We start from the raw sequence: 22,809 nt of genomic DNA, 5'->3' as shown, positions 1-22,809 counted from the left end.
AAATTTGTAAGAACAAAATTTGTTAAGAAAAACAACTTGCTCTAGTTTTGTGACCTTGTGTACTTTTGAAATAAAATCGAGAAAGCATTTCTCTGCCTCATGGTGTGGCTTTATTGTGCCTTTTATACAAATGTCCGCTAAAGCTTCAATATTTTATTCCTCCCTGCTTGCTGTGTCATGGTTTCCTTTCCCCCCGTGCATCCTCTAAACAGAAAGAATAAAGATTGCAACAGTCATATTCATACATCGTTGAAAACATGTCAAGCATACAGACCAAAATCTCCCCATTCCTGTGTGCTTATATAATAGTATATAATATTTGGGGTTCTGTGATCATTTCAGAATTTACAGTATAAACTCAAACATTTTTCAGATACGTTGCCGAATGTGTGTGTATATACACAGATGTGAGGCTGGGAAGTCAAAGATCAAGGCACTGGCAGATTTGGTGGCTGGTGAGAGCTTACCGTCTGTATCAAAGATGGCGCCTCTTGCTGTATTCTCACATGACAGAAAGGAGGAAAGGGAGCTTCCTCTAGCCTCTTTCATAAGGGCCATTAATGCTATTCATGAGAGTAGAGTCCTAATGACTTGATCACTTCCCAAAGGGGCCCCACATCTGAGTGCTATCACGTTGGGTATTAAGATTTCAACATACTGGTGAGATTTGGGCTTCTGGCTAATAAAATATACATCAACATAAGAATTTTAGGGAGGCACAGATATTCGAACCAAAGTAACGTCTCATTTTGGCTTGAAGTATTTTCATTGACTATAAATGTTGATTTCAGGAAAAACCAGAATGGGCTATTGATGCTACTGTAAGAAGCATGTTGAGGAATATTTTGTTTATACCAGGGTTTCTCAACCTCGGCACTATTAACATTTTGGGCTGGATAATTCTTTGTTGTAGGGGACTGTCCTGTGCATTGCAAGATGTTTGGCAGCGGCCCTGGCTTCCACCCACTGGATGTCAGTAGCACCCTGGCCCCCCCACCAGCATGCCCATCACAGTTGTGATGATAAAAAGTATTTCCAAACATTACCAAATATCTCCCCTGGGGTCAAAGGCAAATCACCTCCTTTTGAGAACCACTGATTTATACTGATGTGAAATTTTCTACTCAGGGATTAAAAGGTGAAGAGCACAGGACATAGTGCTAGAAGGCACAGGACATGCTTAAATACCACTTATTACTAGTTGCTTCACTTTGCTTCAGTTTCCTAGTGCTTCAAATGGTACAAAATACCTACTTTACAGGGGATGTTGGAAGATTTCAAAGAGATAGAATTGATACAATAATGAAAGTTGTTGGTATTTACCCCTGATAACTGGGATACTGATAATGGTACACAGACTTTCAAGGAATCGAGATTTACAGTGCAATAGGCTAAGTGAAACCGAGAATAATTAAATGCCTTTAATTTAGACCATATCTTAATCTTATAGCCCTAATGGCCAAATCATATTTCTGGTTAACAAATAGCAAAGCTGATTAAACTGAGACAACATTGGGTATGAAGTAGTTTATTATTCAATAAAAATAGTGTAAGTCTAAGGCATAATCAAAGATAATTTCAAGATGCAATAATACCAACAGTGAAAAAATCAAGAAGCTAGTCCAAGAAATTAAGCTTGGGTTTTTTTGCTGGTGTTTCCAAAGTATAAATCAAACATACCTTGTTACTTAGATGATTTTTAAATTGTGTTAAATATTTATAGGGGAAAAAGTTGCTACTCTAAGGTAACTATACAAAAAGAAGCTATTAGGTTCTCCTAGATTAGGGGTACTTCTGTGCCCTCCTCAATGTCAGCACAGGTCTTTTGTGGCACAAAACCTTTGCATTCTAATTGTTTCACCTGCTTGATAGACCTCCTTCAGTACTCTGGAGGTGATTTACCTACCTCAGTCCCCACTGCCTACCTCGGTGACTTCCAAATTACTCAGTAAATGCTGAATGGATATTTAGTAAGAAAACTATGGACACTAGGGACAAATACGTGTTCGTTAAATATGCATCATATGTTCTGCAAGGCCCCTGGCCTGGTCTCTTCAAAAAGGCAGTATTGGTCAGGTTTGGTGGCTCACACCTGTAATCCCAGCACTTTGGGAGGCCGAGGCGAGTGGATCACTTGAGGTCAGGAGTTCGAGAGACCAGCCTGGCCAACATGGTGAAACCCCGTCTCTACTAAAAATACCAAAAAAAAAAAAAAAAAAAAAAAGCCAGATGTGGTGGTGCATGCCTGTAATCCTAACTACTTGGGAGGCTGAAGTGGGAGGATGGCTTGAACCTGGGAGGCAGAGGTTGCAGTGAGCCAAGATTGCGCCACTGCACACTCCAGCCTGGGTGACAGGGTGAGACTCCGTCTCAAAAAAAAAAAAAAAAAAAAAAAAAAAAGGGCAGTATCATGAGAAAAAGGATGAGTATGTGCAGTGAGGGGAAAGGCTGCACTTGGCTTAAGGAGTTAACTTGCCCAAATACACCATGAGGTTACCTGACTCAATAGTAGTGAACACGGAAACAAAACTCATTATCAGAAGCAGTTTATAAATATATTTCTAAAGCCCTTCTTACGAATTCCTGCTGAGTAGGTCTAGGGTGAAATCAGTGACTCTTCTCTCCCAGATTATTTCAATAATTAACCAACTTTGGGAGCCTCTGGCTTAGGAAACCCTTTGCAGATGACTGATTTCCATGCTAAGGCACTAACGTTAAGTTTTTTTCCCCTTAGGCTTCACAAAATTGCAGACTTTTAGTGTGGTTGAAAAAAAAATACCTACTTAAAAATTGTTGTTTAATTTGGTATACTAATAATATTTCTTAGTATCAGAATTTGAGGTGATCTGCTAAAATACCTAAAACAATTTCATAAAAGATTTTAGCTTTCCACAAAACCTGAAGAGTATTATGTCAAAGTCTTTTTAAATGGCTAGTCTTCTGAAATACCTAGGCATTTACAAGTAATTTTTATGTGTGATTGTATTAGCCGTAAAAAAATGCTACAAACTGCTTGAAGAACAGAAATGTGTTATAGTTCTGGAGCTGGAAGTCCAAGATCAAGGTGTTGGCAAGATTGGTTCCTTCTGAGGGCTGTGAGGGAGGGATCTGCTCCAGACCCTGTCTTTGGCTTGTAGGTGACCATTTTGTCCATCTCTCTTCCCTCTATGCATGTCTGTCACCGTGTGTGCATTTCCATTTTTTAAGGACACCAGTCACCGAATTAGGACCTACCCATATAACCACATCTCAACTAATTGCATCTGTAGCAAATCTGTTTCCAAACAAGGTCACATTCTGAGATTCTAGAGAATCTGAGACTTCAACATAGGAATTTAGAGGATGGGGACACTTCACCCCGTAACAGTAATGATGACTGCACATTTTGAGAGGGACTAATAAGATAGTGTGCATTGGTATAAAACATGTACCCAGAGGGTTCTCTGTTTAACTTTCAATGGCATAATAACAGTATCAACACCTAAATAACTATGCCAACATAGGTATTTCATGATCCTCAACTGCCTCCGCCTGCCCCAGAAATACACTATTTTTATTTCAAATATGGGTGACTTTGTTAACTTCACATCTGCCTGTCAAGTGAAAAAGTAGTTGATGAAACAGTTATGAGGCTGGGCACGGTGACTCACACCTGTAATCTCTGCCCTTTGGGAGGCCGAAGGGGGTGGATCACTTGAGCCAGCAGTTCGAGACCAGCCTGACCAACATGGTGAAACCTCATCTCTACTAAAAATACAAAAATTAGCTGAGTGGTGGCGCATGCCTGTAATCCCAGTTACTCAGGAGGCTGAGGCAAGAGAATTGCTTGAACCCAGGAGGCAGAGGCTGCAGCGAGCCGAGATCGTGCCTTTGCACTCCAGCTTGGGCAACAGAGCAGACCCTGTTTAAAAAAAAAAAAAAAAGGAAATGATTATGAATTTGTCTTTTTAAGTGAATCTTGCTGACAAGATAAAACTACTTTTTGAGGGAAGTAAAGCTTAAAGGAACTTCTACATTTCACACTTGATCTTAGCCAAAAGGCCAAGAAGTGATAAGAACTTCTACATTTTAAGTTATTCACAAGATAACTATGAACCTGAAATAGTTTGTAAAGTATTTCAGAAAGGTAATGCACAAAGTATAGAGTGAAATCTAACTCACCCTCTCACCTCCCAGTTTCTGTCCCCACTTCCCCTTCAAAAGGCATTAACTGATTGCTGCTTCAATGTTGGTAATTTTTGAATAGGTCATCTATTTCACAGAATAAAATTCAAAAGGTCTGAGTATATAGTGAAAAATATGGTCAGTTTTTTATTTACCCTTCTAGGAATGTTCTGTACATATTCAAGTACTCGTGTATGTGTGTTTGTGAGTTTATCCTGAATATTTATTTTAAAAAGTTAACAAAGAATGGATTGGTCACGATGGATGAGTGGATATTAGGTTTTTGGTTGGAGCAACTGTGTGGGAAATTATGATATGAAACTAGGAAAGATAGATTAGCAAATTTGAAAGTAGAATCCAGGCCGGGCGCGGTGGCTCAAGCCTGTAATCCCAGCACTTTGGGAGGCCAAGACGGGCGGATCACGAGGTCAGGAGATCGAGACCATCCTGGCTAACCCGGTGAAACCCCGTCTCTACTAAAAAATACAAAAAAAAAAAAAAAACTAGCCGGGCGAGGTGGCGGGCGCCTGTAGTCCCAGCTACTAGGGAGGCAGAGGCAGGAGAATGGCGTAAACCCGGGAAGCGGAGCTTGCAGTGAGCTGAGATCCGGCCACTGTACTCCAGCCTGGGCGACAGAGCGAGACTCCGTCTCAAAAAAAAAAAAAAAAAAAAAGAAAGTAGAATCCTGTTTTAGCTATGCAACATATAAAATATCTATTACAATCTAGGCATGATGATAGGAGGCAGGTGAATTACCAGCTTGGACCTAAGTAGAAAATTCAGAAATGGAGAGAAAATTTGGCAGTTTTAAACCTTAAGGCAGATTTTTGACAGGAATAGATGAAGTCATCATGGTAGAGAATGCAGAGAGAAGTAAAGGCAGTGGTCGGAGCCCTAATTCTTTGAATGTTCTGAAGTGAAGCTAAGGAAATCAGTTTTGAACATGTTGAGTTTGAGAAGTTTATTAGATATACAAATGGAGATGATGAATAGATATCTAGATGTATCTGGAGTAGGAGAGAGGACTGGAGATAGAAAAATGTTGATTACCAAGAACGTGTGTGATATACACAAGTACCCAAACTATGGCACTTCACTCAAACAGGAAGTAGGAAATGGAAAAATGTGGAATATATATATTATACATACACACACACACACATACATACAGACATAAGGGTTGATATTTAGGGGTGCAATGCTGTCAGCCAGTGAGAAAGATAATATTCCTGGCAACCTTGAATAAAGTGTCTCATTCTATCTGCTGCTGTTCCTGTTGGGAAGGCTTTTCTGTTTTCTGTTTTGTTTTTGTTTTTGTTTTTGTTTTTGAGGCAGGGTCTTGCTCTGTTGCCCAGGTTGGAGTGCAGTGGTACAATTATAGCTCAGTGCAGCCTCGATCTTCCTTGCTCAGCAATACTCCTGCCTCAGCCTCCCAAGTAGCTGGGATAGCAGGCATGACAACATGCCTGGCTAATTTTTTTGATTTTTAGTAGTGAGAGGTCTTGCTGTGTTGCCCAGGCTGGTTTTGAACTCCTGAACTCAAGTGATATCCCTGCCTCATCCTCCTAAGTCCTGGGATTACAGGTGTGAGCCACCATGCCTGTCCTCAATTGTAAAATTTCTAAAGTTAAAAAGAAAAAAATGATTTTATGCTGGGCGCAGTGGCTCATGCCTGTAATCCCAGCACTTTGGGAGGCCAAGGCTGGTGGATCACCTGAGGCCAGGAGTTCAAGACCAGACTGACCAACATGGTGAAACCCTGTCTCTACTAAAAATACAAAAATTAGCCAGGCGTGGTGGTGGATGCCTATAGTCCCAGCTACCTGGGAGGCCAAGGCAGGAGAGTTGCTTGAACCCGGGAGGCAGAGGTTGCAGTGAGTTGAGATCGTGCCACTGCACTGTAGCTTGGGCAACAGAGCAAGACTCCATCTCAAAAAAAAAAAAGTTTTTAAGGGCTTTGGAAAGGAGGAAAAAGAAATATGCCCAACAGGGTTCCATTGACTGAACAAATTTAATTTGGTATAAATGCAGTAAGTGCTTACCAGGCTGTTGGTAAGGAGATGGAGAATCCTCCAAAAATACTTTGGACAGGATAACGCCATAAAAGGAGCTTGGGAGATAGCCAGCTCTGTTTCCATCTCTGGCTTCACTACTTACTAGCTGGATGACCTTAGACAAACCACTTAACCTCTCTCTACTCCTTTACCTCACAAATAAAATAGGATAATAGTATCTACCTTGTAGTATTTATCCCAATTTTTATGGGATTGCTGTTTACATATGTCAAGTATACAGGCTGGCACCTGGTCAGTGCTCAGTTAAGTGTTAGCTTTTAGCATCATTATTATTCTTGAATTATACTAGTAATATTTGCCTCATTACCTCATATAAGGTAACTATATCCCACTTTTCCTGGGGTAGGTTTATGTCTGTTACCGTGGTGTAATTGATAACAGCAATAAATCATTTGCTCTCAAAAGTGTGTTGCATTGGGCAGTAAGATGTATGGTTACCCTGCCTTTGGGATTTTTACAGTAACTCGGACGTAGTAGTCCCTTGGTGTTACGTACTAACCGTGAGAAAAATAAATGTCTCTACTCACACCTTCTCTGTCACTGTTCAATCAAAAGCAGAACCAGCAGGTCCAAAGATAGCGAGTTATCTCTGTTCACAATTACAGGCCAAGCGCTTTGTTCCACTCTTTCGCCCCTTCTCACTTCTGCACTTGACTAGTCTTTATTTATTTAAAGACTATTTATTAAATAGTCTTTAAATTTATTTTTTTAAAAAGCACCATATTTATAGTTAAATATGTTACATTTCCATGCTGTTTAGACTATCTGCAAAACTCTAGGATATACACCAGTACTGCCATAATGTGTGACATCATTTACTGTGTTATATCAAAATACCTGCCAGTAATGAGAACTATTGAAATAATTTCTCTATAAGCCAGCACGTGTCTAATTCATTGATTATCCAAATTCAAATTTGATTTTCATCTGACTTGATTGTGAAATATTTAAAACATTGTTTTCCAGCCTGGCGCAGTAGCTCACACCTGTAATCCCAGCATTTTGGGAGGCCAAGGAGGGTGGATTGCTTGAGCCTAGGCGTTCAAAACCAGCCTAGGCAACATTAGCGAAACCCCATGTCTACAGAAAATACAAAAATTAGCTGGATATGGTGGCACATGCCTGTAGTCCCAGCTATTCGCCAGGCTGAGGTGAGAGGATCACTTGAGCTCAGGAGGTCAAGGTTGCAGTGAGCTGTGAGTGCGCCTCTGCGCTCCAGCCTGGGCTACAGAGTGAGACCCTATCTCAAAAAAAAAAAAAAAAAAGAAAAAGAAAAATTTTTTTTTTCCTTGTTAAGATAACACTGTGACCACATAGTAAATGAATTTTAAAGTGATTTACCTGACATCATCACCAAAACCTGTCTGTCCTATTTCACCTTCTGGCATATTTAAATATATGTATTTTATTTTTAAAGTGCATGTTCTCTAATTTTTTTCTACTTAACCTTATTGTATCATAAACATCTTATCTGCTGTTGGAAGCATTTCATATATATCCATTTCAATGAAGCATGATGTTTGATTAAGTTGATGTTCCATAACTCATCATTTTCTTACTGTTGGACCTAGAGATTGCTTTTAATTTTATGTCATATGGAAATATTGCATTCCTAGAGTCTTTTCCATTCTTTTGAGCATTCGGAGCACAGGTATTAAGACAATGGGTTGTTGGGAAAAATGAAATGAAATTTAAGTGAAACCACCTTTTTTCACATGTCAGACCATTCTGCAAGCTTTTTTTTTTTTTTTTTAAATTGATGCATTGATCTCTAGAACACAATTTAAGAAACCTTGGTAAAGAAAAAAAGTGAACCTCTGGCCCTTTTTTTTTTTTTTTTTATTGTGGTAAAAACATTTAACATAAGAACTTACTCATCTTGCATAATTGAAACTTTTTACCTGTTGAGTAGCAATTCCCCATCTCTCCCTCCCCGTTTCTCCTGGCACATCCTACCCTCTGCTTCTATTTTGTGTGACTATTTTATATACCTCATAAAATTGGTTTTATGCAATATTTGTCCTCCTGAGACTGCTTTATTTTACTTAGCAAAATGTCCTCCACGTGCATTCATGTTGGATATAGCAGGACTTTTCTTGTTTTTTTTTAAGGCTAATATTCATTGTATTTAGATATCGTTTTCTTAATCTCTTCATCCATCTATCAACATTTAGGTTCTTTGCACATCTTAACTATTGTGAATAATGCTGCAGTGAACATAGGAGTGCAAACATCTCTTCAATAACTTGATTTCAGTTCTTCTGAAAATACCAAAAGATTGGTAGGATTGCTGGATCATAGGGTAGTTCTATTTTTAATTTTTTGAGGAACCTCCATGCTGTTTTCTATCATGGCTGTAGCAATTTACATTACCACCAACCGTGTACAAGAGTTCCAATTTCTCCACATTTCAACCAACACTTACCTTTGGGTTTGCTTTTGTTTGTCTGTTTGTTTCATATCTAAACTAACAGGTGTGAGGTGAAAAGTTCTGGCCTTTCCAAGAGAAAGGCATATAGTGAAATCACCAGGTAAGAGTGTGTAGAGTGAGAAGAAGCCCAAGTCGGTGCCCTGGGGCAGGCAGGAACTAAGGAAAACCTACTATGAAAATGGAATCATACATGATGATGGACCAGTTCTGCTAGGATGGCTGGGTCAACACAGTACAGTGGATTAAAGCAAGAATGAAATCTAAGGAAGCAGGGCTGGGCTCAGTGGCTCACACCTGTCATCCTAGCACTTTGCAAGGCCAAGGCAGGCAGAGCCCAGGAGTTCAAGACCAGTCTGGCCAACATGGCGAAACCCCGTCTCTACAAAAAATACAAAAATTAGCCAGGCATCGTGGTGCGCACCTGTTGTCCCAGCTACTCAGGATACTGAGGTGGGAGGGTTGCTTGAGCCCCAAGGGTTGAGGCTGCAGTGAGCCATGATGGTGCCACTGCACTCCAGCCTGGGTGACAGAGCAAAAGACCTTGTCTTCAAAAAAAGTTAAGAAATCTAAGGAAGCAGTACATTTTGGATGTACCTGTCTCAAATGAAATCCTATGTAAGGTTCATATCATATCAGATAAAATGGTTATTGTTTATCTTCTCTTTGCCTCCCCACATCCCCCCTTCACCAAATCCCCCACTAGTTCCTGAGACATCTGATTCATAAGACCCAATGTAAAAACTAGTAGACTATTCTTTCAAGGTCCTTGGTGGTGAAGGGAAGGAAAAAGCAGGAGGGCACAGTAACTAGAGCAGGGCAAAGGTTAGTTTAAGATAGGAGAGATGCAAGCATAATTAATGTAGGCTGTGGAAAGAGAGCCTGGAAAGAAGAAGGGGCTAAGATGAAATGAAGAACTTCAGTGGAGGGATTAACTTAAAGAGGGGAAGGAAAACATTTTCTTCAGAGATGGATGCCAGACAGTGAGAGAGTTGGATGCAGATTTAATACATTTGTGACTGTTTTGATAGGATGTTATTAGATGGTCTCACTTTTCACTTTTCTTTTTTTTTCTTTTTTTGAGACAGAGTCTCACTGTGTCACCCAGGCTGGAGTGCAGTGGTGCAATCTCGGCTCACTGTAACCTCCGCCTCCCAAGTTCAAGCGATTCTTCTGCCTCAGCCTCCCAAGTAGCTGGGACTACAGGCACCCGCCACCACACCCGGCTAATTTTTTGTATTTTTAGTAGAGACGTGGTTTCACTGTGTTAGCCAGGATGGTCTCGATCTCCCGACCTCGTGATCCACCCATCTTGGCCTCCCAAAGTGTTGGGATTACAGGCGTGAGCCACTGCGCCCGGCCAGTCTCACTTTTCTTTATGACATATAGGTGAGGCCATTCCCTGGGCAGGTTGGCAGTGGTGGGGTAGGGTAAGACGACAGAAAAGAGATGAAATTTAGGAAATTTGGGATGGATAATGGAAGAGAGAAGAGGCTTAGAATACAGAAATCAGTCCTTGATTGGTGACGGTGCTGGTGAGGTTCGAATCACAAACTTGTTACGCTGGCCATTTAGGGCCTGGAAGTATTAGCTGGTGGAGTAAGTGCTCAGTTAAAGTGTGTTTGTATGAAGGCATGATTTGTTCCCTTCCTGTTGCATTCTATAAAAAGACACAACCTTTCCTATTCATTTACTGCCGCATGTAGAGGATTTGGATACATCTAGCCTCAGGAAGACATGAAGAGGTGATGGACCATTTTATTTATTTATTTATTTTTCTAATAGAGATGGAATCTTGCTATGTTACCTAGGCTGGTCTCAAACTCCTGGCCTCAAGCAATCTTCAGCCTTTGCCTCCCAAAGGCATGAGCCACCAGACCTGGCCCTGGACCACGTTAGAAAGAAATACGAATGCACCCGATTATGAAAGCAGCCATTTATTAAGTTTATTAATTGATTAAACAGCATCTGCAGTTAAGGATGTTCTCCTAGACAAGAGTTGATGAAAACTCTCACTTCCAGGTTAACTTTCCTAAAACACTTATGTTCACTGTCTTGCTCGAAAGTTTTCCTCGACAACTTGAATTTAAAGATTAAAGTCCGGCCAGGAGTGTTGGCTCACGCCTGTAATCCCAGCACTTTGGGAGGCCGAGGCAGGCAGACCACTTAAGCCCAGGAGTTTGAGACCAGCCTGGCCAACAAGGCGACACCTGTCTCTAGTAAAAATACAAAAATTAGCTAGGCGTGGTGGCGGGTGCCAGATACTTGGGAGGCTGAGGTAGGAGGATCATCTGAGCCTGAGGAGGTCAAGGTGGCAGTGAGTTGTACTCGCACCACTGAACTCTGGCCTGGGTGACAGAGTGAGACCTTGTCTCAAAACCAAAAATACATAAATAAAGATTAAAGTCTAAACCACAGGTTTAGTAGCTTTAGACTTTTACATCTGACCCTCCACTATTATATTTACTCTATCCTTATACTGGCATGTACACGTATTTTGTTTTAAATAAAGTTTAAACATTTAAATATTTAAATAAAGTTTAAAACATTGTATACAATGTTTGTTTTTCGAGACAGAGTCTTGCTCTCTCACCCCGGCTGGAGTGCAGAGGTGTGATCATGGCTCACCGCAGCCTCAACCTCCAGGGCTCAAGCAATCCTCCCACCTCATCCTCCCACGTAACTGTAACTATGGGCAGGCACCAGTACAGCTGGCCAATTCTTTTGTAGTGAGGAGGTCTCACTATGTTATCCAGGCTGGTCTCAAACTCTTGGGCTCAAGTGATCCTCCTGCCTTAGCCTCCCAAAGAGCTGGGATTACAGGCATGAACCACCTTGCTAGGCCACAAACTTGTTTTTAATTTAACAGTTGCTCTCAGGTCATTCTATATTTCCCTTTGTATCTACTATCTTCGGTACAAAGCAAGCTTTTTTCCTCCCAAAACTGTATAATATTACATCAAAGTGATACACTATAATGTATGTAATCAGTTGCCAATTGATGGTCATTTAAATTAATCCCATCCTTTTGGTATAATGAGTGAAATTACAATCAGTATATATGTATATATATTATTTTGTGTATGTATAAAGATATCTTGAAAATAAATTTCTAAAAGAGGAGCAACTGAGTAAAGAGTATTTTGATAGCTAGTATTAAAACAGCACCCTAAGTGTTGTGGCAGCTTATGCTTTCTTTTTTTTTTTTTTTTTTTGAGGCGGAGTCTTCACTCTGTCGCCCAGGCTGGAGTGCAGTGGCACCATCTCGGCTCACTGCAAGCTCCGCCTCCCGGGTTCCCGCCATTCTCCTGCCTCAGCCTCCGGAGTAGCTGGGACTACAGGCGCCGCCACCACGCCCGGCTAATTTTTTGTATTTTAGTAGAGACGGGGTTTCACCGTGTTAGCCAGGATGGTCTCGATCTACTGACCTCGTGATCCGCCCGCCTTGGCCTCCCAAAGTGCAGGGATTACAGGCGTGAGCCACCGCGCCCGGCCGCAGCTTATGCTTTCAATACATGAGAGTGTTTATCCCCTGAAAATCTTCACCATACTCTTATCCAACTTGTTGATCTCTCCTGACCTCAGGAGAAAAATATCACATAGTTTAAAAGTCTACCCCTCTTTCAATTTGCTCAATTGAGCATCTTTTTCTTTGTTTAAAAACCATTTGTAGGACCAGACACAGTGGCTCACACTGGTAATCTCAGCACTTCGGGAGGCTGAGGTGGGAGGATCACTTGAGGCCAGGAGTTCAAGACAAGCCAGGGCAACATAGTTGAGACCAACATCTCTACAAAACATAAAAAATTAGCTGGATGTGGTGGCATGTGCCTGTAGTCCCAGCTACTCAGGAGGCTGAGGTGGGAGGATCACTTGAGCCCAGAAGATTGAGGCTGCAGTGAACTCTGACACCACTGCACTCCAGCCTGGGTGACAAGGCTAGCTAGACTCTGTCTCAAAAATAAGTAAATAAATGAACAAATATATATATATATATTTGAGAATTCCATTGATATCCTTTGCCATTTTTCCTTTGGTACTAGTATTCTGCTAATTTGGAGGAGTTTTTTTGTTTTTTTTTTTTTTTGGACGGCGCTTCACTCTTTGTTGCCCAGGCTGGAATGCAGTGGCACAATCTTGGCTCACTGCAACCTCTGCCCTGCCGGGTTCAAGCGATTCTCCTGTCTCAGCCTCCCAAGTGGCTGAGATTACAGGCCCCTGCCACCATTTCCTAAGGCCACATAGCTAGGAATGGAATCTAGGTCTCCTGATTCCTGGTCTAGCCGAACACGCCCAGCCAATTTTTGTATTTTTAGTAGAGACAAGGGTTCACCATGTAGGCCAGGCTGGTCTCGAACTCCTGACCTCAGGTGATCCACCCGTCTCGGCCTCCCGAAATGCTGGGATTACAGGCATGAGCCACCACACGCCGCTGGAGGAGCTTTTACATATTAATAAAATTAGTTCTTTGTGATTTGACCCACAGCTTTTCCCCTCAAGTTATCTTTGACTGTTTATATTTGCCCTTTTATGACTATGTAATCTTAATCCTTTCTAAGTCCCACAGGGAAGCCATTTCCAAACCATTCTGGTTCAACCTGACTTATCTCTCCCTCCTTGAAATTGTACCCTCATTGGGAGCGCAGGGTTACCTGTCTTCATGTGTTTATCTCCTATCTCTAAGCAGATGTCAGACTTCTGAAAGGCAGAAACATCTTTACATCTAACTGTTCAACACATAAACTCTCAGTAATCTTTGTTGATGACAATAATTGTAGCAGCTCTGGCTATGTTCGTATCAAGCCATTGCCACATGTATCCTCATAACAGTGTGTCTCCTTGATTTGTCTTTGGTTTCTTCATGTTGCCGGAATTTTTGCCAAGAGCAGTTTCATGGATTCAGCACAAACTAATGAAGAAAATGAGTTATCTTGCATTTGCAAAGATGTGTCTAGGTTATATCTTACGTCAGCTGTCACACACTATCCCAAGTTCAGTGTTGGCTGCTGGCACTGTGCTCTTTTAATGTTGCTAAGTAAGACATTTTTCTTCTCACACAGTCCCAGAACTGTCAACAATGAGAGAATTTTGGGGGAACAGGAGAATGACCTTGCTATTCTGGGAGGAGAGAACATGATAGAAAAAATATCAGTGACTGCAATTTACAACCTGTTGGAAAATCACAGTCCTCTATTGTTCACCAGTCTTTTAATCTGACAAGGAGGGGACATTTTATGTGTTCACAGAAACAAGAGAACACAAAGTAAAATTAAACAATTACATGACAGGAAACGTATCTCTGCCTTGTCAACTAAAAGATACTATCTGCTATGTTTGGGACGCGGTAAAGATGCGCTGTGTAAGGCCGGGCGCGGTGGCTCAAGCCTGTAATCCCAGCACTTTGGGAGGCCGAGACGGGCGGATCACGAGGTCAGGAGATCGAGACCAGCCTGGCTAACACGGTGAAACCCCGTCTCTACCAAAAAAATACAAAAAACTAGCTGGGCGAGGTGGCGGGCGCCTGTAGTCCCAGCTACTTGGGAGGCTGAGGCAGGAGAATGGCGGGAACCCGGGAGGCGGAGCTTGCAGTGAGCTGAGATCCGACCACTGCACTCCAGCCTGGGCGACAGAGCGAGACTCTGTCTCAAAAAAAAAAAAAAAAAAAAAAAAAGATGTGCTGTGTAGACGACCAGGAGAGCTTTATGAGCGTATGTATATGTAGATTCAATTTAAACTTCTTGTAATGTTACGGGCAAAAGATTTGTGGTACTGTTAAGTGAAGAAATTTACATAGCAGTTAAAGTTCTGCAAAAAAAGAGAAGTATCCGTAGGCTATTTTACATGTTAAAATAAAAACTTTTAAATGTCTATGGTAGTCATAGGAAAGATACACCAAATTTTAAGAGATTAACTTGGGGTAGTTGTTTTTCAAATTTTCTCCAACATACATGTATAACTTTTGTACATCATCCGTTTTAGTACCAGAGCAATACTTGAAATACACTACCATCTCATCCAAAATAGCCATCAGATGATTTGGCCATGATGACACACACACTCAAAAATCCACTCTGCTCCCCCCGGTATCAGTGAACAGACATATTTTAATGATTACATACCCAAGTGTTAAAACTAAGAAATACATGTATAATCCTCTCTTTGAGTTCGCTCAAAGGCTGAGGAAGAAGAGAGAAATATCTTAAAGAGATTTTTAAAATTCAGCACTATCCTAATGATCACATTTCCTTTTTGGACCCTTTCTTTGAGGACAGTTTACCAGAAAGACCTCATGATTTGGTCCCATCTCCGTTAAAATTATCTTATGGATCTACAGAGCTGCTCGCGGGTGTAGTACCTCACGCAGAATGGATCTTACCCTCCTTCCTTCCTTTTGTTGCTGTGTTAGAAAGGGATCCATTATAGCCATAAGTTAGTGCTTTTGAGGCTTGCTTACGTAGGATATGCTTATTCCTGGCTTTGTTTTTTTGTTTGTTTGTTTGTTTGTTTTTGTGAGTGTATGCAATCAACTCAGGTGGGAAAGATTTTTGCTTACTCATGATTAAAGATAAATGGAAGGATTCTGTTAGAGGAAGTAAATGTAATGGTTAAGAGTTTGGACTCTGGAGTTAGAGGTTATCCTGGCTCAGCCACTGAACAAATGAGGAACAAACTGTATAGACCTCAAGAACATACATGAGGTAGTCCATGTAAAGCACCTAGCCCAGCATTTGGCTGGTATGAAGCCATCAATAAGTGATGATTTTTAATTAAAGACGTAGCTTTGGCTTTTTATTTTATTTATTTTGGTCTGTAACAGTGATGTGAAGATCATCTTCCAAGGAAATAGAGTATTGTAGCCCAGGGTGGTTAATGTACACATCATTGTGTCATCCTGCATTCACATCTTTGGTTATTCTGTCTTGCAAACTTTCAAATGGTTCCTAATGTATTTATACATCTTACTATTATTAAGGTCTTGCGAATCCGGAAGTTTTTAAAAGTCCTGCCCCTAGGCTGGGCATGATGGCTCACACCTGTAATCCCAGCACTTTGGGAGGCCGAGGCGGGTGGGTCACCAGGTCAGGAGTTTAAGACCAGCCTGGCCAACATAGTGAAACCCCATATCTACTAAAAATACAAAAAATTAGCTGGGCGTGATGGCGGGCGCCTGTAGTCCCAGCTACTCTGGAGGCTGAGTCAGGAGAATCGCTTAAACCCAGGAGGTGGAGGTTGCAGTGAGCCGAGATTGTACCACTGCACTCCAGCCTGGGAGACACAGAGAGACTCCATCTCAAAAAACAAACAAACAAACAAACAAACACAAACTCAAATAGCAAAACTGACTTTATATTTTCATGTTACAGTCACCTTAGACAAAGTTCAAAAATTTTAAGTACATTTTCATTTTCAATCAGTATATTTCATCACTTCTTTAGAAGTGGTTGATGGATGATCTATAAGATGCAAAAACAATGTTTGTTTTTTCCATAGAGTTTAGTAAAACAAAATCACACTGTTTTTCCATTTAATTGTATGGCTTTACTTACTAAATTGACTCTGACAAATGTATTGTCTGTATTTTTTATGTGTGAATTCATAAAGTTGGCAGTTCTGAGATTAACTTGTCTGTTTATTTCTGAACTTTAAATGGATACTCCTGACCAACATCTGACATTGGTATGCATTGAGATATGTGATTGAAAAGATATTTCTGAAAGAGATTTGTAGCTTAAAATCTAGTAACAAAGAGTTGTTAAATCAATTACGGCACATACCTGTGAGTACCGTGAAACTATAAAAAATCATGTTTTAGGGGAAAAAATGGTGTAAGAAGACATTTCATGTTTTCGAATTGTGTGACCATAAAATGAATATATTTCATATCATAATACAACAGGAGTATATAAAGTAAAAGCTCCCCCATCCATTAAAATATTAATAGTGGTTATTGAGTCTGATGATCTGCCTTCGTGCTTCTGGGTGTTTAATTATTATTATTTTTTAGACGGAGTCTCGCTCTGTCACCAAGCTGGAGTGCAGTGGCGCGATCTCGGCTCACTGCAACTTCCGCCTCCCAGGTTCAAGCGATTCTCCTGACTCAGCCTCCAGAGTAGCTGGGACTACAGGCGCGTGCCAATACGCCCAGCTAATTTTTTTGTGTTTTTAATACAGACGGGGTTTCACCGTGTTGGCCAGGATAGTCTCAATCTTTTGAGCTCGTGATCCACCCACCTTGGCCTCCCAAAGTGCTGGGATTACAGGCGTGAGCCACCGCGCCCGGCTTTAATTGAACAATTTCTTAAATGAACAATACTACTTTTATTAACAGAAAAATAATTAAAGAAATGTTTGTTTTGTATAATAGCTATGACATAATTCATTAAAATTCTCCATTACCAGTGACAATTTCTACATGTAGACCCACAGGAAAAGAAGTGATTTAAGCTATAACCACTAACACTTTTCATGTAGAAGCTAGATTATTATTTGCAAATAGAATCTTTAGCTTTGAAGTTGGAAAAGGAAATCTGATGCCCTCTTGTGGCCAATAATTTTTATAGGCAATTTATTCCTTTCCATCTGGTCTAAATATGGTCTCAATATATAGTTCCCTCGTCATTAGTGTGCCATTATCACATCTTTTAATGTCTTTAGCCATTTGTATTTCTTTATTGATTTGACCCCACTAAATGATTTACTTTAATTATATACAGACCCTTTTTGTATATAGTGACATTTTCTTGTACACGTTTTATGAAAATTTAAAACTTTTTCCCCATTCCAAATGGCCTGTCTTCCAATTGTGGGAACGTTTCCCAAAGCTAAAGTTTGTATATCTGTATATATCCTTCCATATTTTCTCAGTTCTTTTATTTATTTTTATTTTTGGTAGAGATGGGGTCTCGCTTTGTTGCCTAAGTTGGTCTCAAACTTCGGGCCTCAAGCAATTCTCCTACCTCGGCCTCTCAAAGTGCTCAGATTACAGGTGTGAGTCAGCCTCCTCTCAGTACTTCTATAGTTTCATAACTTACATGATTTCTTTAATATATTTAGAATCTATTTTTATGGTTTGAAGTAGGGATTTAATTTTTAAAAGTGGATAGCCAAATATCTATTAATTTTTGATTAGTGAATTCTTCATCTTTAATTTGAAAAGCCCCATTCACCAAACTTCTGCATATGAATGTTTCTGGTTCTGGATCTGTCATTCTGTTTCACTGGTTGAATTAGTTTATTCCTATGTTATACTTCAGAGTATATATTAATAACGTAAAAGGAAAAATACTCTGTGCTCATTGTTTTATTTAAAACAACTCTTGGTAATTCTTGACATTTATTCTTCCATGTAAACTTAAAATCAGGCTTTCTAGTTACATAAAATTTTGCTGGGATTTTAAAATTATGATTTATATTGACTTTATATATTAATTTGTAGAAAAGTAAAGCTTTTATAAGATCAAGTCCATTTAAAAATCATATATTCTTCTATTTATTTTTGTCTTTCACCAAATTTTAATAATTTTCTTCTCTATAGGACTCACTCCTTTTTGTTGTTGTTAAAGTTTATTTCCAGGTATTTAATAAATTTTCTTTCTTTTTTGCACCCTTCTCCTCCCTAATACTTTTTCTTAATAATGGAGTTTTCTCCCACAAAGTACTATATTTAACATTTTTTCATGAATATTATCACATTACATATAATGGGAACACTGGAGCAAACTATGTACTATCACTACCCCATTATAAGTATTTACTATTTCAGAATATTTCCTTGTAGACACAGTATGCTTACAAACATAAAACTGTAGCCACACTGCAATTGTTTAATTCAGAAATATAACAGATTGTTCACGAAACATACAATTTGATTATCACTGATGTCAGCATTTGCATCTGCTAAAAGTAAATCCAATGAAGTTGTCTTAAACTCCCTTGAGAAAGTGTTTGTCTTTTTACCCTCCAGTTACAAAGTAATAATGCTTAATATAAAAATTTAAAGATCAAAATGTTCAAAGTACAAAAATAATATTCTCTGTATTTGTCCCTTTCCCCGCCTCTGAGAACACTAACTACCACTAACAATTTGTTTTTTGCCCCCAGACAATACTAGCACCATTCTAGGCATACCATTTTTTTTTTCATTCTACTCTTTTTTATGGCTACATGGTGTTTTCCACAGCATTTCCTTGAACAGATGTTCAGATTTTATTAAACTGTTCATCTATTGGTGGCTACTTGGGCTTTTGTTATTTTTGCCACCCAAAACAATTTTGCAGTGAACACTATTACGTAGGTAATGGTCCCCTTGTTTGAGTACTTCTGTAGATAAATTTCTAGAAGTACAATTGCTTGATCAAAGGATATATACTTCAAGGTGTAACTGCCCTCCTCTTTAAACCTCTACTAACACTGTAAGGGACTGCTTCCCCCACACCCTCACCAATATTGGGCGTTACTAATTTTGATTGCCGAAATAAATGTTTTAATTTGTATTTAATTAGTTTTCATATATTTATTGGTCATAACATTAATATTATACACAGAAATGATCCATTAAACCTCTAGTCTAGATAGAAATGTTTCACCCATATTCCCTATAGATTTATATTTTATAAATTTTGTATATTTATATGTATATACATAAATAAAAGTTTTTTAGCCATGGCATTGCTGTCTAATGCATAATTAGTATTTTTAAGTCCTATGAAATTTAAGCACAAAGACTCCCATATTATGTTTCTTAACTTTTATACAAGTCATATTTGTAGTTAGGTATTTCTTTTTTGATAGGAGAAACCAATTCAGTACCTTTATTTGTGCTGATTGTTTTACAGAGTAAACATCAAACTGCCCTAATTGCAGTGATGTATCTGCTACAAGTCTTAATGGTCAATTTGTTTTTGATAAGGATTAAACATGCTTCCACTTTTGTCCTTACATTATCCTTAAAAGTATGTGAAAGAACAAAGGAACATAGAAGATGGCATAATGCTATTAAATTTGGAAGTGGGCGATGGTTTCTGCAGTGAATAAAGTGTACATATTTTAAAGAGGAATTGCATGAGCCTTCCCTGTGCTCATGAGTGCTTGTATGACAGCTTCGCAGTATGATGAGTCAATGCCATAAAGTGCCATATGCAATGCAGGGATATTGTTGTGTTTCCGTAGGAGCTTCACAATGTTATTGCTTCACCCACTGGAATACAGATTCCAGAGTATATGAAGAAATTTGGCACAAAGTTTACTAACGTTGTACACTCTGTTAAACTGCCAAATAATTAATAAGAAAAAAAGTTAAAGACTGTGACAGACTTGGGAATTACTACTCATTATGTGTATCTTTCCATTTAACAAGTCATTGGTACAGTTTGCTTTGTCATCTCAGTCTTCAGTTTACTGGGTTGTACTGTTTATTGCAATTTAATTTCTATTTCCAGCAACAAAAATTACTGTCAGATGATCAGCCAGCTCCCTCTTCAGATATATCTGAGTAGTTTGTAACAAGAAACTTGGCCAAAGATTTATTAGTGGTTAATCAATAGATACTTCAATGTCTTATATTCGCTTTCATTTACCTTTGCATTGGTTCCCTTTTAAAAAATATCTTGGTCTGATAATGAACCTTCTTACAAGTTTCAAGATTTGGTAGATTTTATAGGTAACAAAATGAATATGGTGGCAAGGCACCATGGCATGGGCCTTAAAAAAAGCCCAGCTGGGTTTTAAGTCAGAGCTTCATTACTTAGTTTTCTGTGATCTTGGGCATTTTTAACTTCTCTGGAATCCTTATCTAAACTGGGATGATAATGGTACCTACCCCCTGAGGCTGTGATGATTAAATAAGTTGTTGCCATGTAGTAAGAAAAATTTTAAAAAATTATTTACTATTATCTGTAAAATGGACAGAATGGCTACTTACACAGTAAACTGCACATGGTGTTTGTATTTTTCCCTCTTCCTAATCATAAAATAAGAAATTAACACATACCTCTATTAGCTGAGAAGTCAACATAAATGTCTTAGCTTGGAACCATAGAAGTTTACTATAAAGTTAAATACTTTGAGATAAATATTATACTAATAAACCAGAAATAAGCACTTCTTTTAGTATTAATGTGATAGAACTTACCAAAAAAATTCTTTTCAAATATCCAAGTTTAACGTATAAAAATTAGAGCTTTGCAGTTATGCCTACAAATATAAAATGAAATGGAGAATTTAAACAAATTAGTGTTCAGTGACAAACCACTCCTGCTTGAAATAGCCCGGTAAGGCTTTCAAGCTGAAATTATGTAGCCATGTTTTAAGAGCCACCCTTGGAGTTGTCTAAGGGAGACAAACTTGAGAGACAAAGCGCCTACTCATAATTACTAAAAAAGGGTTTGGCAAACCTTTGTACCCCATGTTTGCTAGAATTTAAGACCCAGTTGCTGAGTGACAGTTTTATTTCATTAGGAATAGATTGGAAAAGCCTATTTATGAGAGCTTTCTTTTGCTCTAAGTAAGTTTCAGAACAAGGTGGAGGATAGGTAGTCGAAACACTGGCACAATCTTCTACAAGTAATACATCTACCTGTATGCAGTCAAATTCAAAACTAGTAATTTCCCCAAGAGGCCCTGTCATTTTAATCGTCAGAACTAATGAGGATTTTGTAGTAACGTGGCATGTTCTGGTTACTAGGTATGTGCCAAAAATAACACTTCCTTCTTGACACTATTATGCTTGTGCTTTTCCCAAGAAGCCTATATAGTCATCCCTCAGTATCCTTGGAGGATTGGTTCCAGGACCCTCCTGGATACCAAAATCCTCAGATGCTCAAGTGCGTTATATAAAATGGCTTTGGATTTGCATATAACCTATGCATATCCTTTAATTATAATACCTAATGTATATTTTTAAATTTGTATTTTAAAATTTTTATTTTGAATATTTTCCATACATGGTTAAATACACAGATGAAAAACCTACAGATGAGGACCAATTTGCTTATAAGCAAAGCAACAAATAAATGCTATCTGCTAACTTCATGATAAAAATACTTGAAACTTTCCAACTTTACACCAATTGCCTACATATCTGTCATTATCACCACAAAACTCAAGGACCCATAAGGAAGCAGTGTGATGACTTTGAAAGTAATTTTTTTTCCTTTCAATTTTAGTTAAAAAAATTAACTTGATAAAACACATCTCCCTTGTGACAGTAATAAACGTGCTCACATTTGAATAGGCAGTCACTAGATTTCAGGAAAAAAGTAGATATGGTTTAGATGTTAAAATTGTGTATGGCTTAACAAAGAGTACAGTATTAAAACTAGAAAAGTCTCTAAGGTTTAAAAATGAGTTTTCTGAAGTTGCAAATACTTTAAAAACTGACTTTACATGTTCATACTATTGAGCTGTACCTTTATGATTTGTGCCGTTTTGTATTTCAGAATTTATCTTCCTAAAATATAACAATAATTTGTGGAATAGCCACGGCCATCCAATGATTTATTAGCAAGTTGTGATTTTTCTGGTAAGAAATAATTTAAGACTGCAAATTTAAAGATGAAGGTGATGGAAAAAGTACTGCTGATCTTAGTTTTTAAAAATTTACCTTTGGAGAAAAATCAAAACTCTTATAGAAGTACCTCTTTTTCTTTTTGTAGTTCGAGCACCCTTACAAGACTGATGGAATTACAGTTGTATAAATATGAAGGACTACTGAAGAATCTGAAGTATTGTATTATTTGACTTTATTTTAGGCCTCTAGTAAAGACTTAAATGTTTTTCCAAAAAAGCACAAGGCAGAGATCAGAACAGCTGTGAGAACACATCCACTTTATGCAATGGCATCAGACGTGTAAGTCAGATGTCATGTTAAAATTAGTACAAGCCAAATTCTTGGTTTAAAAAAACCCTATGTATAGTGACACTGATAGTTAAAAGATGTTTTATTGTATTTTCAATAGCTACCACTAACAAATTTTTAACTTTTGATATGCATATTTTGATATGTGGTCTTTTAGAAAAAGTATGGTTAATAAACAGTTGATTTTTCAAAGGAAATTTAAAAATTCTTACGTTCTGTTTAATGTTTTTGCTCTTTAGTTAAATACACTGAAGGGAAATACCCCTCTGTTCTTTTTCCCTTTTTTA

General features: G+C 38.7%; 1 protein-coding gene across 4 annotated transcripts in view; it reads left to right on the top strand.

Annotated features, from left to right (window-relative positions):
• Nucleotides 1–22,809, top strand: part of CXADR (CXADR cell adhesion molecule) — a 212,100-nt gene that overhangs the window by 56,312 nt on the left and 132,979 nt on the right. The window contains exon 8 of one of the 4 annotated variants that reach the window (XM_005548921.5): nucleotides 22,320–22,719. The exons of the other annotated variants lie outside the window; for them this stretch is intronic. Coding sequence (XP_005548978.2) covers nucleotides 22,320–22,361 — 42 coding nt within the window. The 3' untranslated portion in view covers nucleotides 22,362–22,719. Of the gene's footprint in view, nucleotides 1–22,319; nucleotides 22,720–22,809 lie in introns of those variants that run through there. 4 annotated transcript variants of the gene reach the window in all.

Source organism: Macaca fascicularis, chromosome 3 (genome assembly GCF_037993035.2).
Source record: "Macaca fascicularis isolate 582-1 chromosome 3, T2T-MFA8v1.1".
Lineage (NCBI taxonomy): Eukaryota > Metazoa > Chordata > Mammalia > Primates > Cercopithecidae > Macaca > Macaca fascicularis.
Note: the sequence above shows the minus strand (reverse complement) of the source record. Positions and strands in the feature narration are given on the sequence as shown.